Below are 14,889 nucleotides of genomic sequence, written 5' to 3' on the forward strand. Positions count from 1 at the left end.
AAAAAAAAAAAAAAAGAAAAAAAATGGTACTGATGAACCTAGGGGCAGGACAGGAATAAAGATGCAGATGTAGAGAATGGACTTGAGGACACAGGGAAGGGGAAGGGTAAGCTGGGATGAAGTGAGGGAGTGGCATTTACATATATACACTACCAAATGTAAAATAGCTAGCTAGTGGAAAGCAGCCGCATAGCACAGGGAGTCAGCTCGGTGCTTTGCAATGACCTAGAGACGTGGGATAGGGAGGGTGGGAGGGAGGCTCGAGAGGGAGGGGATATGGGGGTATATGTATGCATATGGCTGATTCATTTTGTTGTACAACAGAAACTAACACAGTATTGTGAAGCAGTTATACTCCAATAAAGATCCATTAAAATATTTCATTAAATCTTATTCTGAGCCCTTACCTTGTTCAGTTTATGGGAAAGTCAATCGCTTTCATTATTGGGGTGATGTGTTTCCCACACAGGTGATGGGAAGATGGGTATTGGGTAGGAAGCCCCAGGGTCCTGAAGGGCACTGTAGGTTGTGAGGTCTTAGTTATGCATGAGCCCAGCCCACAGAGGTCCTCCAGCTGCAGCAGCTCTTGGCCTCTGTTCTGTATGTTGCCTAGAACATGGGAGTCTTGGTCTGGAACACTGGTGCTTAGAGCCAGCCTCCCTAAGCAAGTCAAGAAAGGATCCCTTTGGCAGTTCTGCTGCCTTCCCCGGGCACTACCAGAAAGTGGGACCTCCAGCGCCTCATGCCTTTTTAATTTGGGGAGAATGTCAGATTCTGTTTTCTGGTGTCATCAAAAATGTTCCTAACAGAATTGGAAAAGTAAACTTAATGCTTTTTATTTAAAACAAGAGTGATTATCATTAAGTAGCTCTTGCTTTCTACTCAGAAAAATAAATCCATAAAGTATGGAAAACTAAAGTTGCCAGTATGTAATATGGGCTGAAAGGAAAATATAGCAAATGAAATGTTTCAGAAAATCGGTCTGCCACAGCAATCAAAGGCATCACTTACCTTACTGGTACTTTTCTCTTGGCAAGAAAACACAAGACCGCTACTGTTATATGAGTCGTCAGGAAAGCTAATCCAATACCCAGGAGGGTCCATATATCTGCAATTTCAAACCAATGAAAAATGTAAATATTCAGTGAAAAATATTAGAGACTCCAAAACTCAAGTGACTATGGGCACAATGTAACCTACTGTTCTGAGTGTCCGTGAAATCAGCAATGGGAGGGTTAACCTTGACATGGCAACGATTTCCCTTCCATCCTTGTCCACATCTGGAAATGAGATAAAATGTAATAGTTGGCAAAAAAGGAAGTGGAAACATATGTTAGCGGTATTGTCATGGGATAAAATGATGAATGTCAATAAACAATGAGATACCAGGAATGTGGGTAACTTTGATACGAAACCAAAAATGGTAAACCAAAGCAAAAAGATAATTAAATTGTATTCTTTTCACATTATTGTGTAAGATGATTTTTTAAAAATATTTATTCCCTTCTTAACTTTATCTGTAAGGTGGGGACTTGATTTCTTTATCTATAAGGTGAGAGCAAGGCTAATTTCTTGCTTTCAAAAATTGACTTCACTTTTCACCAGTGTCCAATATTACTTTACTTTTTCATTTGTCTCAAACTCAAAAGCTACACATTTTTCAACAGTGAATGGATTTCAGTTCTTTCAGGTATCAATAGAGAATATTCAAATTATAGATTAACATAAGTATAAATCAGAGAGTATTTTTATTTCTCGTTACAAGGGGATGACCCTTCAAGTTCATGGATTTGGAATCAGGTTAAGGATCAAATTGGACATACCATCAGTCCTAGAGGATTTCACTACCTCTGCTATATTTAGCGACATACGTGATGAAACTTGTAACACTAGGGACATGTCCTCTGTTACGGATGGCCTTCAGAAAGTTCAGAATTGGAGACTAGTTTGTGCCTCAAAGGGAGACGAGGTTTATTTCTAAGCAGTGAATGTGCCAGAATTTCTCTGGTGGAATGTGTTTGCGTATGAGTGTGAAAGCTTAGGTATACATTCTTGTCTACCAGAAATAACAGGATACAAGTTAACAAGGGTTTGGTTGAATTTCCTGCCAAATTCATGGTACATGCTGTAAAATAGGATTAAAAACTAGCTTTTGAATGTGTGTGCTTAAAAGTGCTGTGTTAGAAGCAATGCTTCTTCAGCACACAGTTAATACTGTTTTTTCTCAGTCTCTCTTTTGAATTTGAAAATCTGAATGACCAATAGCAATTTCTTCAAAAAAGCAATAGATTCTCTAAATATAAAAAGCTTAGTGTCTCCAAAGAAGATATACAGACTGCCAACAAACACATGAAAGGAGGCTCAACATCATTAATCATTAGAGAAATGCAAATCAAAACTACAATGAGGTATCACCTCACACCGGTCAGAATGGCCGTCATCAAAAAATCTAGAAACGATAAATGCTGGAGAGGGTGTGGAGAAAAGGGAACACTCTTGCAATGCTGGTGGGAATGCGAATTGGTACAGCCACTGTGGAGAACAGTATGGAGGTTCCTTAAAAAACTACAAATAGAACTGCCATATGACCCAGCAATCCCTCTACTGGGCATATACCCTGAGAAAACCATAATTCAAAAAGTCATGTACCAAAATGTTCATTGCAGCTCTATTTACAATAGCCCGGAGATGGAAACAACCTAAGTGTCCATCGACAGATGAATGGATAAAGAAGATGTGGCACATATATACAATGGAATATTACTCAGCCATAAAAAGAAATGAAATTGATCTATTTGTAATGAGGTGGATGGACCTAGAGTCTGTCATACAGAGTGAAGTTAAGTCAGAAAGAGAAAGACAAATACCATATTCTAACACATATATATGGAATTTAAGAAAAAAAATGTCATGAAGAACCTAGGGGTAAGACAGGAATAAAGAGAGAGACCTACTAGAGAATGGACTTGAGGATATGGGGAGGGGGAAGGGTAAGCTGTGACAAAGCGAGACAGTAGCACGGACATATATACACTTCCAAACGTAAAACAGCTAGCTAGTGGGAAGCAGCCGCATAGCACAGGGAGATCAGCTCGGTGCTTAGTGACCACCTAGAGGGGTGGGATTGGGAGGGTGGGAGGAGGGAGACGTAAGAGGGAAGAGATATGGGAACATATGTATATGTATAACGGATTCACTTTGTTATAAAGCAGAAACACACCACTGTAAAGCAATTATACTCCAATAAAGATGTAAAAAAGTAAAATAAAATAAGATTAACACGAGATCTCATTTGTTAACCAACTAAACTTTCTGTTCTCCCTTCCCTTTGCTCTTTGATAAAAAAAAAAAAAAAGCTTAGTGGTTCAAGGAGGCCCATAAGAATGTCTTCTTTCCTTAGTAAATACTCTTTAAAAAGTAGAAATTTAAGATAATTTGATTCTTTTTGATGCCTCTGACATTCAAATTAAAATAAATTAGAATGTTTAAGATTGGAGTATTTGTTTTTTATTCTCGTAAACCGTAATATGTATTCCTTATCAGTTCTCAGGTTGGTAATGTGAATCTGCATGTAAGTCCTTCACATTTTACCTGGACTCCCTTAAAATCTTCCTGAATGGGGTGGGTCCTCAATCTTTGTCTTGGAACACGGAGACCTGTAGTGATGGTATGCTAGAATTGGCATGCTGAAGTTCCTTTCGCTTTGAGTAATGGCAGTGAAAGGAATTTCTCTGGTCCCATCTCCCTGAGGACTGCAAGCTAGAAGTGAAAATTGAGTATCCTGTCCTGTCTGCCCTACAGTTTGCGGGACTTATCTCCTCCAAGGTGACCACAGATCTCTATTAAAGATCATTGAGACGTTTTAAAAAGAAAAGGCTAGTCATCTTCTCTATTACTTTTCACAGGCAATCTGGGTAGGGAAGCGTAGATATTTCACTCAACTATTTATTTCTCCTTAGCAAATCAGCAATATTAGCATACCAAAGGAAAAATAAGAGACTGACTTTTCCTGAAGAGATAATGCAAAGATTGTTGTTTTTAGTAGTAGCGTGTTGGGTAATATTATAGTTGTTGGGGGTGAAGGGCGAAGGCTCTTGTGGGGAGAGATCAGATAGGGTAAGTGGATGAGATATTGGGAAGAACTGGGTGTGCTTTGGCTAAGCGGACGCCAGCCAACCAGAGGAGACCAGTCCCAGTGGCCATTCCAGGCACAGCTGGGTGGCTGTTAGAGTCCGGTGGGTGTGGGGAGTGCTGCATAATTGGTGCCAAGAGTGAGGTCCCTAAAAGAATGGGGCAATGAGAGTCACCTTATTTGCTTGACAATTAAGGACTAGATAGCCCTTTTTAGGTAATGTTTTAGCTAGTTTATGATTAAACGAGATCGAATGCAATGGTGATTCCACCTATTGTGCAATCCAAAGGGATCCATAAGAACGATAAACATTTTATAATATTTGTGCTAAAGACTAGGATAACCTCAGTCTAAATTAGAATGCATGTTCGTTTTGTTTTAATGTCAAGAAGAAAGAAATGTTAGATGTGATGAAATTATGTTGGAGGTCTTCTTTTTCATAATGAGTCATAAGAATCGGTTTAATGAAAAAAATTAACTGATAACTTGACAAAAGGGAAGAAAATGACTTGTTTTTATTCAGAAAGCACCCATAAGTAAAAGCTTTTGAGGAAAATTTGATTTATTCTGATCTAATCTGAGGCTGTGTGTTTTATCACTTATTTCATATACCTGATGAGTGTAAGTATAACACTGGAGAATTTCAGCCTTATTTTTAGAATGGTGGAAGTTCACACTACCACGTAATTATCTCCCAGATTCATTTAACCACCCACACTCCTTCCCTTCCCTCCACCAAATCGTAAGCATGTCTATGGTTTGGTTGGGAGGGAACCACAACCTGACCTCTAGAGTTAATCTCATTTTCCTTGGTGTAGCCTTTTGCCTCAGGACCCTGTCCAATGCATTCCTAATCAACAGTGATTGGTTCATAGAGAGACACGGACATAAGTTTGTCCAGTAAGAATTTTGTCACCAGTGGGTACATATTGATGGATATTTGTGGTAAGAAATATCCTCTGCCCAACTCTGAGGTGAAAAAGGAAGAGTTTAGCCCTGTGGAGCTACCATTCTGCTACAAAAGCAAGCCTGAGGCTAAAACAAACAGGAAGACAAGCCTAGGAAATCATGGAGAAATGGAGGAACAACCTTAATGGCATTGAAAACTTTCCAATCCATTCCTGTTTCAAGCCTGCTCTGGGTTTAGACGTTTTAGATACATGAGTCAATAAATTCTTTAATTGTTTGAGCCAGTTTGAGTTGGTCTTCTATTATGAGCACACACACAAAACCAGTTTTCCTACTCTTTCATTTTGATCCCTGAAGTTCTCCTCATTAAATCAATAATCCCTTATTCATAAAATATTTATTGAATGTCTACTATGTACAAGGTAGTCTGCTAGATATAAAAAGGATGGGCAAGACATGCTTGAGAATTTGTAGGAGCATAAACTTGGGAGATAAAAAACACATTTAAAAATAAATAAGAGACAAAGCAGAAAATAAAATATATGAAGTATAAGAAAGGTAAAGAAAAGTGCTAAAGAAGAAGATGAAAACAATAGCTTCAAGAATCTATTTTTCCAGAGCCAGAAAGTGAAAAAATGTGCAATCTCAACTAGACATGAATGGAACAGGTGATATATTAAGTTATATTTATTCCAAAGCATTACACATTTATGTATGTATTATACATAATATATATAATGTATAATATATAAACATATATATATAATGTATAAACATAATGTTTCAGAGAAAAATGGTCATCTAAGTATATAGAAATCATCTATGACTGATGGGATTTCGAGAGATAAGTTTGAATTATATCCAGATTATTAATGGGATGCTAAACTAACCTCTAGATTTCCCAATTCTTTACTGCAGTATATTTTTTCAGCCATACTTACTCTAATTTTATAGTTTTTTATGCCTGTAGAAGGAAAATCCCTTCAGAAGGAGCATGCAGTTTGAATATAGTCTAGATTAGATTTATCATTTATCATTAGAGCAGTAGACTTGTTTTTCTTTTTATTAGGCATGTTTACAGCAACACGTTATGATTATTAAAATCATGAATACCATTTTTTTTTTTTTTTGCGGTACGCGGGCCTCTCACTGTCATGGCCTCTCCCATTGCGGACCACAGGCTCCGGACGCGCAGGCTCAGCGGCCATGGCTCACGGGCCCAGCCGCTCCGCGGCATGTGGGATCCTCCCGGACCAGGGCACGAACCCGCGTCCCCTGCATCGGCAGGCGGACTCTCAACCACTGCGCCACCAGGGAAGCCCATGAATATCATTTTTGTTTATAGAAACCAAGATCATCCTACAATGACATTCATGCTTCAGAAAACTACAATATACTAAGCCCCATAGAGACTGAACTGAACACCTGCTGTGTGCTAAACAATATTCTAAATGCTTTAATGTATTACTTGTGGAACACTAATGTTACAAGATAAGAGTTATTTCCCCATTTCATAGTTGAGGAAATAAAGGCCCAGAGTGGTTGAGCAGTAAGTCACCAGAGGTACACTCTGAACTAGACTTTAAACTACATCTCTTTGGCTCTCGCGTGGTGCTCTGTTCACTACGTGGTTTTGCTTCCCATGGTCTTCCTAAAGTTGGAATATAGTTGTTTATAATAGCAGTCAACCTCGCAAGTTTTGTATGTTAGGAGAGAAACAGTGGAGATATTCGTGATCCTCATGGTCTGAAAACTCCCATTTATCACATTAAGCTTTACCCTGGAAACATCTAGGTGTAGGGGAGGCAGATGTAGAGCTGGGAAAAGAGTAAGTAGTGAGAGTCAGGGCACCTGGGTTTCAGGCTAGACTCTGCCACTTTCCAGCTATGTGGCTTTAGGAGAGTCAAATCACTTCAGTTTCCTATTTATAAACAGTAAGAATTACAACTCACCTAACAAGATGTGTAGGAGAATTAAATAAAACAATGCATGTGAAAGTACATTGCTAACTGTAAAGTGTTATCTATGTCAGGCTCTTTGATACCCAGCCTCTTGCTTTCTGGTGTAAATCATGGTCCTGACCATTCCCTGACCCAACATACTGGCCCTCCAGGGAGCTGGCATCTGACAACTGCCCTGTCTCCATCCCTGCCTGAGCAACAGTAAGACTTAGGGAGCAGTGAAAAGACATTGCCACAGCTTCTATTTTCATGACTTATTAATTATGCCATTTAAAAAGCATTTTTACATCTGAATATGCCTGGAGGCTCTTGAGCCAGTTACACAGGGAGGGGAAGGAAGAGCAGGTGTTCAGGATGCTCGCTGCCTGTGATGAACATTTCTACCCCCCATCCCGCCCCGCCCCATCCTCTGTGGTTTCTACTCATCGGAAGTACTCCAAGGGGGAGAAAGTAGTGCCATCCCAGCTTTGCATGAAAGCATCAGCTCAGACCGAGTGCTTTCTGATCCCTAGGCTGAGCCTGTGCCAGAAGAAGGGGAGTGGGATGATTGAGGTAGCCCCTAATGGGGCTAGAATTCAGGTTCTCGAAACTGCTTCACCTATGTTCTTGTCATCGCACCATATGAATATTTATAAAATTCTTACTATATTCCATTTCCTAACAAAAAAGCAGCGTATATATGATCACATTTTGTCCTTAGGGGATGATTACTTGAAAATACAAATCACATGCTCCTGTGTGGCTTTTACTGCAACGTCCACTTGGATTGGTAGTCAAGTTGCACAGAATTGCAAAGGTAGGGAGGAGGCACATTCATGTTATTTCAAATTATTACAATAGAAACAACTTTAACTACTTCAGAGAAGAAATAAAGCAGATAAAAATTGTCCTTCTTTTCCCCTTTTGCTCATACAGATAGCTGATGTGACACTAAAAACCCCCAGAAAACTCCCAAAATTGATGTTTTGAGCTTCTCACGTCTGCTTTTTTTCTCAACTGTTATGAAGTATTATTTCCCTGGAGTTGGATGGAAGGGGGAAAGAATAGCAAAGAAACTAAATAATTCACAAACTGGGCAACTGAAAATGGCTGCAAGTCAATAGAAACGAGTCTTGTTCTAAGATAAAGATGATAAAGGCATTAAGTTTTTGCTGTGGAGAGTAAACTAGCAAGAAATAGGTTTCTGAACTTTTTCTCCTGTCATCCTATGAAGTGTGAAAGAATTTTCCTTTAAAACATAGATTGTGACTTAATTCCAGCAAGTCTTTCTTCTTGTTTTCTCTCCTTCATTGAATATATGTGCACTGAAATACATACGAAAACACACAAGATGGTAAGGCTGAAAATTAGAAAGAACAAACAATGAATTGTCAGCCTCTGGAAGGAACGTCCACTAACCAGAGTACTCACAAAGCCCAGGGTGAGAATCCACGGGTGTTTAGGACTCACTTTGACCTTTTGGTGAAGTAACAAGGCCCTCTACTTGCTCAGTACAAAACAAAGAATCTTCTAATGACTTTCCAGTCAACTGAGAAAAAAGTCTAAACCCTGCACTCTTTGTTCAGTGAGTAATTATTGAACACCTTCTGTATGCTAGGCCTTGTTCTAGGTGCACTGTAATCTATTAGACCACATGTTGTCTGGTAATGCTCTTCCCTAAACACACTAAGCTTGTTCTTGCCTCGGGGACTTCCTGTTTTCTGCTTTTCCTGACAGTTAAGTAGTGTGCCCAAATCTTGGAATAGCTTGAACTTCCACGGAATTGTGATCTTGACTCAAATTACACCTTCTCAGAGAGGCCTTAATCAGCAAGTTTATCTAAAATACATCACTGCCATCATCCCTTCCCCGTCCCTTCCTAGCAACCTGCTTACCCTAATGATTTTTCTTCACTGCACTTGTTACTATTCAAATTTAATGCACACATGCACACACAAGCGTATATATTATACATGTATGTATATTTAACATATATTTGTAAGTGTAAATGTTAATATGTAAATATATATAGATTATATATAATGTATATAAAATAAATTTATTTATGTATTATATGTATACACATACATATTTATATACTAAGCTCTATAAACAGAAACTTGAAAACCTCAACGAAATGAATGATTTTGCAAGGATACTATAAATTATATAATTAATGTAAGCAGTAGAAATCTAGAGTAGTTCAATAACACATATGATATTGAAAAAGCCTTAAAAACTGCTTCAAGACCAGGCTATTTGGCTGCTTTGTCCTCTCCAAGTTTCTAGAAAAGGTAATTCTCATGCTTTATGTGCCGTTTCAGAGAATAAAAAGCTACCCAATTTACTTCAGAGATCTAATGCTTGTCTGGTAACAGAACCTCAAAAAATATTATGCACAGAAGAAAACCTGGGAGCAATGTCACTTATAGATGCCAAAATCCTAAATAAATTACCAACAATCTGAATATAAGAGTACGTTGTGCTGTAAGATTTTTTAACTCATGGGTAAAAGGCAAATCAATCTGTACAAGAAGCAGAGGACCCTGTGAGAGAGAAGTAAAAATAGTAGAAGAACCTATTGTTCTAAATTATCCACAGGTTCCTTTCAATAGAGTTTCTATCTCTAAATCACTATACTGATGAATTTTCTCAAGTTGTTAATGAATAAATAATCCTCATGTTATATAAACTCTTCTAAACATAGAAAATGGATAATAACAATAGAACCGTTTTGTTATTAATGAAAAATCTCCTAACATATTTCCTGGTTTAGATCAATTTACTGGTGAATTCTCTCAAATGTTTAATAAACAGATAATTCCTAGCTAAGTATCTCTGCCAATTACTTACCCTCAAATTTCTTTATAAGATTTGTAATTAGAAATTTATAAAATTTCTAATTCCCTTCGAATTCCTTTCTAAACATATGAAAAAGAAAGGTTAACTAATTTGTTCCATAAAGTTACATATCTCTGCTACATAAATCAAGTATAGCACACCCACAAAATCATAGATCGATCTCACTCAAGGATGTGCAAAAATCCCCAAATACAACACAGAAAAAAATTATTACACAAACACATATATTTCCATTGTTTATATATCTTTGTTGTTAGAGTATGTGATGATCTCTTAAAACTTCACACCCTTAGACATAATGAAGAATGATGGCCCTTTATGTGTAACACCTGGTGAGGATGGAGCTCTGGATGACCACCTCTGTGGGCAGAATCTCTGAATAAGAATAGGGTGGTGCAGCTGGCAACGGAAGAAAAATGACTCTGTTAGAGGCTATTTCACCTTGTGAAAAATCTCATAAATTTTAAGGATAATAGGTCGTTAACCACCTGGCTTGGGATACTCTAGGTACATAGCAGGAGAAAGAAATTGGAAAAAAGAAAAAGTCAGGGCAAGAACAAGCTGGTGATGCTGACGGATCTTTACCAAAGAGATGTTGCCTCATCTCTCCTTAGGTTTCAGCAGTTTCTGTTACAATAAATCCCGATATTAGACGATTTTGTGACACCCCATCTACAGAGCAATAAGCATTTCCCGTTAAATTTAAAAACTATATATATAGTTTAAATGATTTCTGAGCACCTTACTACATTTGCAAGGAAATAAACATGCACTAAAAATGGAATTTTTAAGCAATTAGAACTGACATGTAGCATGTATTGGTTGTGATTATGTTACTAAATATTTAACTATTTTTGTAGGATGTTATATTTATATATATATATAATATAAACATAGATTAGTGCAAAATAATTAAGTATGTCTTTTCACTTGATTTGCATTGCATATTTGTATTAAATCAAATGTTTTTTTTAAAGTATTCAAGTAATTGTCACGCTGTATGTCCAATATTGTGTACTATATATTATGCACTAAAACATCTTTTTAAAAATCATTGTGTTGTTTTGAAACAAAGATTTGATACTTAATTCATTTGTTTGAAGATATTTATTGAGGGCCAGGTGCTATGCCCAAAGTGTTGGGATAGCAGCATAAAAGCCAAAGTCCTGCCCTCACAAAGTGTACATTTTATCGAGGGAGGGGGATGTAGAGAAAGACAATAAGCAAATACATCAGTAACTACGTTTATGGTGGAATTAGAGAGGTTGCAGTGCCAATGGAAGGACCAAGTTGGAGACACTGAGCGTGGACAATACTTTGAAGAGGATAAGATGGATTTATTGGGAGCTGGAATAGCAAGTGGGAACAAGTGAGGGCTGTGTTGTCTTCTTTATTTTAAGGGTATAGCTAGAGAGCATGTTTGTTGATAATTCAGTAGATATGGAGAGGTTGCTGTCTGATAAAGAGAGAGGGGGTGATGAAATTCTTGGGGTGTGAGAAGGAATGGGCTCCAGAGCCCATGGGGAACAGGGTCTTTTCTGAGATAGGATATGGATAAGAATGGGTCATTTGCTGATGGAAAGACTTGGGAGTTCTCTGCTAACACATCTTATAAAGAAATTTGAGGGTAATTAATTGGCAGTGATGGTACTTTGGGGTGGGGGGCTTGAGGAAGAGAGGAAAATGCATGAAACTGGAGTAATTTCTGACTCAAAAAGCACTCAATCTAGAAACATATAACAGCATGTTCAAGCAGTGCTGAGTGCTCATTTGAGGTCATAAATATGACCTCAAACAGTTAGGGTTACGGTTAGGGTTTGTGTGTGTGTGTGTGTGTGATCCGGGGGACTTTGTTATATTTATATTTTCATTACAGTATTGCATGCATATGGTTCAAAAACTCAAGTTGCACTAAAAGTCTTAAGCTTCTAAGACAAATACTTTCAATCTCCTTAACTGTTTCTTCTAGTGTGAACCTCTATTTTTATTAATGATACACATATGTGGTGGTTTTGATTTATCTATTTTATTGTTATAGCTAAAAATTTCATTGTGTTATAAAACCAGCAGCTCCTTACTCACTGCCTCTTAGAGCCCTCCCTCCACCATTCCATGTAATTAAATCCATATTCAGAGTTTATAATATTATTACTACATAAATATTGCTGTTAAATGCTAAGCCAATAGTGTACGAAAATTAACCATCTGTTTACTTTTTTTGATTTTTTGCTTTTTTCCTGGAGCTAATTATCCAATTTATTTTAATTTGCTAAGTTTTCTAGGCTTTATGGCTGATTCTTAAACTCTCCAACAACTTCTTAATACAATTTTCCACTAGATTAAAATATCAGACAGACTATTAAGACACTATTTCTTTTGGAGACTTCCGAAGTCCCCTTTGGGTTGATTCCTTGGGCCAACCTGGACTGCTTATTCTCTAGACCTGCTTTCCAGGGACTTTTCTGGGACTTCTCTTGAACATCACCCCGGTGTCCTGGATCCCATTTCCTCCTCTTCCTCAGTTTCCTCCTTCATTTTGTTAGGGCACAGACTAGGTGGGATGTTCATTTTTTTTTTTTTTTTCGGTACTCGGGCCTCTCACTGTTGTGGCCTCTCCCATTGCGGAGAACAGGCTCCGGACGCGCAGGCTCAGTGGCCATGGCTCACGGGCCCAGCCGCTCTGGGGCATGTGGGATCTTCCCGGACCGGGGCTCAAACCCGTGTCCCCTGCATCGGCAGGCGGACTCCCAACGACTGCGCCACCAGCAAAGCCTGGGATGTTCACTTTTTGAGATCTTTTGTTTGAAATACAACACTCATATTCAATTTTTAGTTTGGAACTCAGTTTTGAAAATCATGTTATCTAATAAATAAGCCAGAAGATGTATCGTCTTCCCTCCATTCTCTTCTAGTTTCCAGTGTTTCTCGGATTATCCCTCATTCTTTGTATGTGAACTGTTACATTCATGGAGAGTGCTGTCATTCCCAGGTTTTCTGAACTTCCCCCATGGACAGTCTTTGTAGGGTTCTTTTTTCACTCACTGTACCTGACACTTCATCAGTCTGGGGAAGTTTTTGCATTATTTCTTTCACAATTCTCTTCCTACTTTATTTTCTCTGTTCTTTCTTTCTGAAACTCTTACTTTTTAGATACTAACCTTCTGAATTGATCCTTAAATTTTCTTATTTTTATCACATATGTTCTTTGTCTTTATATTCTACTTTTTAGGAGAATTCTCTGCCTTTATCTGCCAACATTTTTATTAATGTTTTAAAATTCTGAGAGATACTTTAGATTTCTTTAGGCTCTTTTTCCTCTATTTTTTATAGACACCGGGTATAATATATTTCCTAACTCTCTGAGCACATTAAACAGAATTAAACGTTTTTCTTTAGATTCCCCACACTGTTTCTGTTTCATATGAATTCCATTTTTCTACTTGAATCTTTTGATTTATTAGTTTTATCTGTCTTTTATATTAGCATCTTTCCTCTACATTTGGTTCTTCTTAGCTTTCTAGGTGTTAAGAGTAAAGCCCTGAAAAGATGATCACTGGGTCTCTGGCATGGGCTGAACTGGTTGACTAATGGGCTGCATTTTAAGGCAATAAGCCTCCTTTTCTTGGCACTGCCCGATTATAGAATTTGTACGTCTTTATTCTGGTGTCATTTAGCCTCTCAACTGAGAGAGACTTCAGTCTTTCACTGTGTGGTGGTGGCGGAAGTTTGGCATGGGGAAGATATAAAGTTAACTGCCGGAGTTTTGGGGGCTGTGAAGGAACAGGAAAAGAAAAACAAGGTTTTCATCATTAAAAATGCAAACTGGCAATTCTGGAAGCAGAAGCTCATGGCTGTTCTCTGCTGAACCTGCTCCTCTTGCATCCACGGTGACACAATTTCTCCAGAGAATACATCTCCTGAATGGGTGGGCACAGCTGGGGCTTGGATATCTAACAACTCCTTACGGGCTTTCAACAAGTTATTTTCCAACGTAATGCTCCATTCTGCCATTGAGGTACTCAGTCCTCCAACTGTTGGGCCCTGTTGGGTGTCTATGGGGTGAATGCACTTATGCCTCATTGGAAGCCCTTCTGCAGGTGCTTAGGCTTCAGCTTGTTCCACTCAGATAAGTCATCCTTCACCTATGTTTCCCTTTTAAAATGATCTTTTGTTGCCTATTCATCACTGCCTCATCCTTGTGGATTTATATGGCTTTTATTCTTTGTTGTTGTTATTTTGGTGAGTCTGGAAAAGAGATGGGGGTAGGGCTTCCCTGGTGGCGCAGTGGTTGAGAGTCCGCCTGCCGATGCAAGGGACGCGGGTTCGTGCCCCGGTGCGGGAAGATCCCACGTGCCGCGGAGCAGCTGGGCCCATGAGCCATGGCCGCTGAGCCTGTGCGTCCGGAGCCTGTGCTCCGCAACGGGAGAGGCCACAGCAGTGAGAGGCCCGCGTACCGCAAAAAAAAAAAAAAAAAAAAAAGAGATGGGGGTAAACATATATGCACGACCTACTAGCTTTGATAATTTTCTTCCTCTACATTTAGCTGCCCTGGTGTATTCACAGAAAGGACAGGTAGTTAGGTACATTTAGAAGCGGAGTTTTTCCCAATAAATAATTCAGAGAGAAATGGTGAAAAGGAGTTGACAATATTACCAAGAGAATACTTTTAATAATGGACCATAGAATTTAACTTTGGTAAGAATGCAAGTAAAGACACGAGGAAGATGAGGAAGAATGTAAAAACTAGTTTGGAGTCAATGGTTTGGGAATCTAAATAAGAACAAAGAATACTGTAGTGAATATATTAGGTAGATTATGTAGTCTGGAAGTATTAGTCAGAAACAGTGTTATTTGAAAGCTAAATAATGAAGCTGTCGGTGGTGACAGTGTCCAGGATGTGCCCATAAGAAGGAAGAGATCTGCAAGTGTAGAAGGAAAGCGAATTGGGGAGAAGTCAGAGAACTGAAAGGACCGAGAGTATTCTGAAGATAAACTCACCGACCCTTAGGCCACTAAGAATGATTACAGGACTGGCAACCCACACAG

The 14,889-nt window shown here is 38.6% G+C and overlaps 1 protein-coding gene across 1 annotated transcript in view; it reads right to left on the reverse strand.

Annotated features, from left to right (window-relative positions):
- Positions 1–14,889, reverse strand: part of MALRD1 (MAM and LDL receptor class A domain containing 1) — a 579,678-nt gene that overhangs the window by 28,779 nt on the left and 536,010 nt on the right. The window contains exons 37-38 of the mRNA XM_029239293.1: positions 1,201–1,280; positions 1,012–1,108 (exon numbers count right to left, since the gene is read on the reverse strand). Of these exons, the coding sequence (XP_029095126.1) occupies positions 1,012–1,108; positions 1,201–1,280 (177 nt within the window). The remainder of the gene's footprint in view (positions 1–1,011; positions 1,109–1,200; positions 1,281–14,889) is intronic.

This window comes from Monodon monoceros, unplaced genomic scaffold, assembly GCF_005190385.1.
Source record: "Monodon monoceros isolate NGI ecotype Baffin Bay Population unplaced genomic scaffold, NGI_Narwhal_1 Super_Scaffold_21, whole genome shotgun sequence".
NCBI classification, from domain to species: Eukaryota; Metazoa; Chordata; class Mammalia; order Artiodactyla; family Monodontidae; genus Monodon; species Monodon monoceros.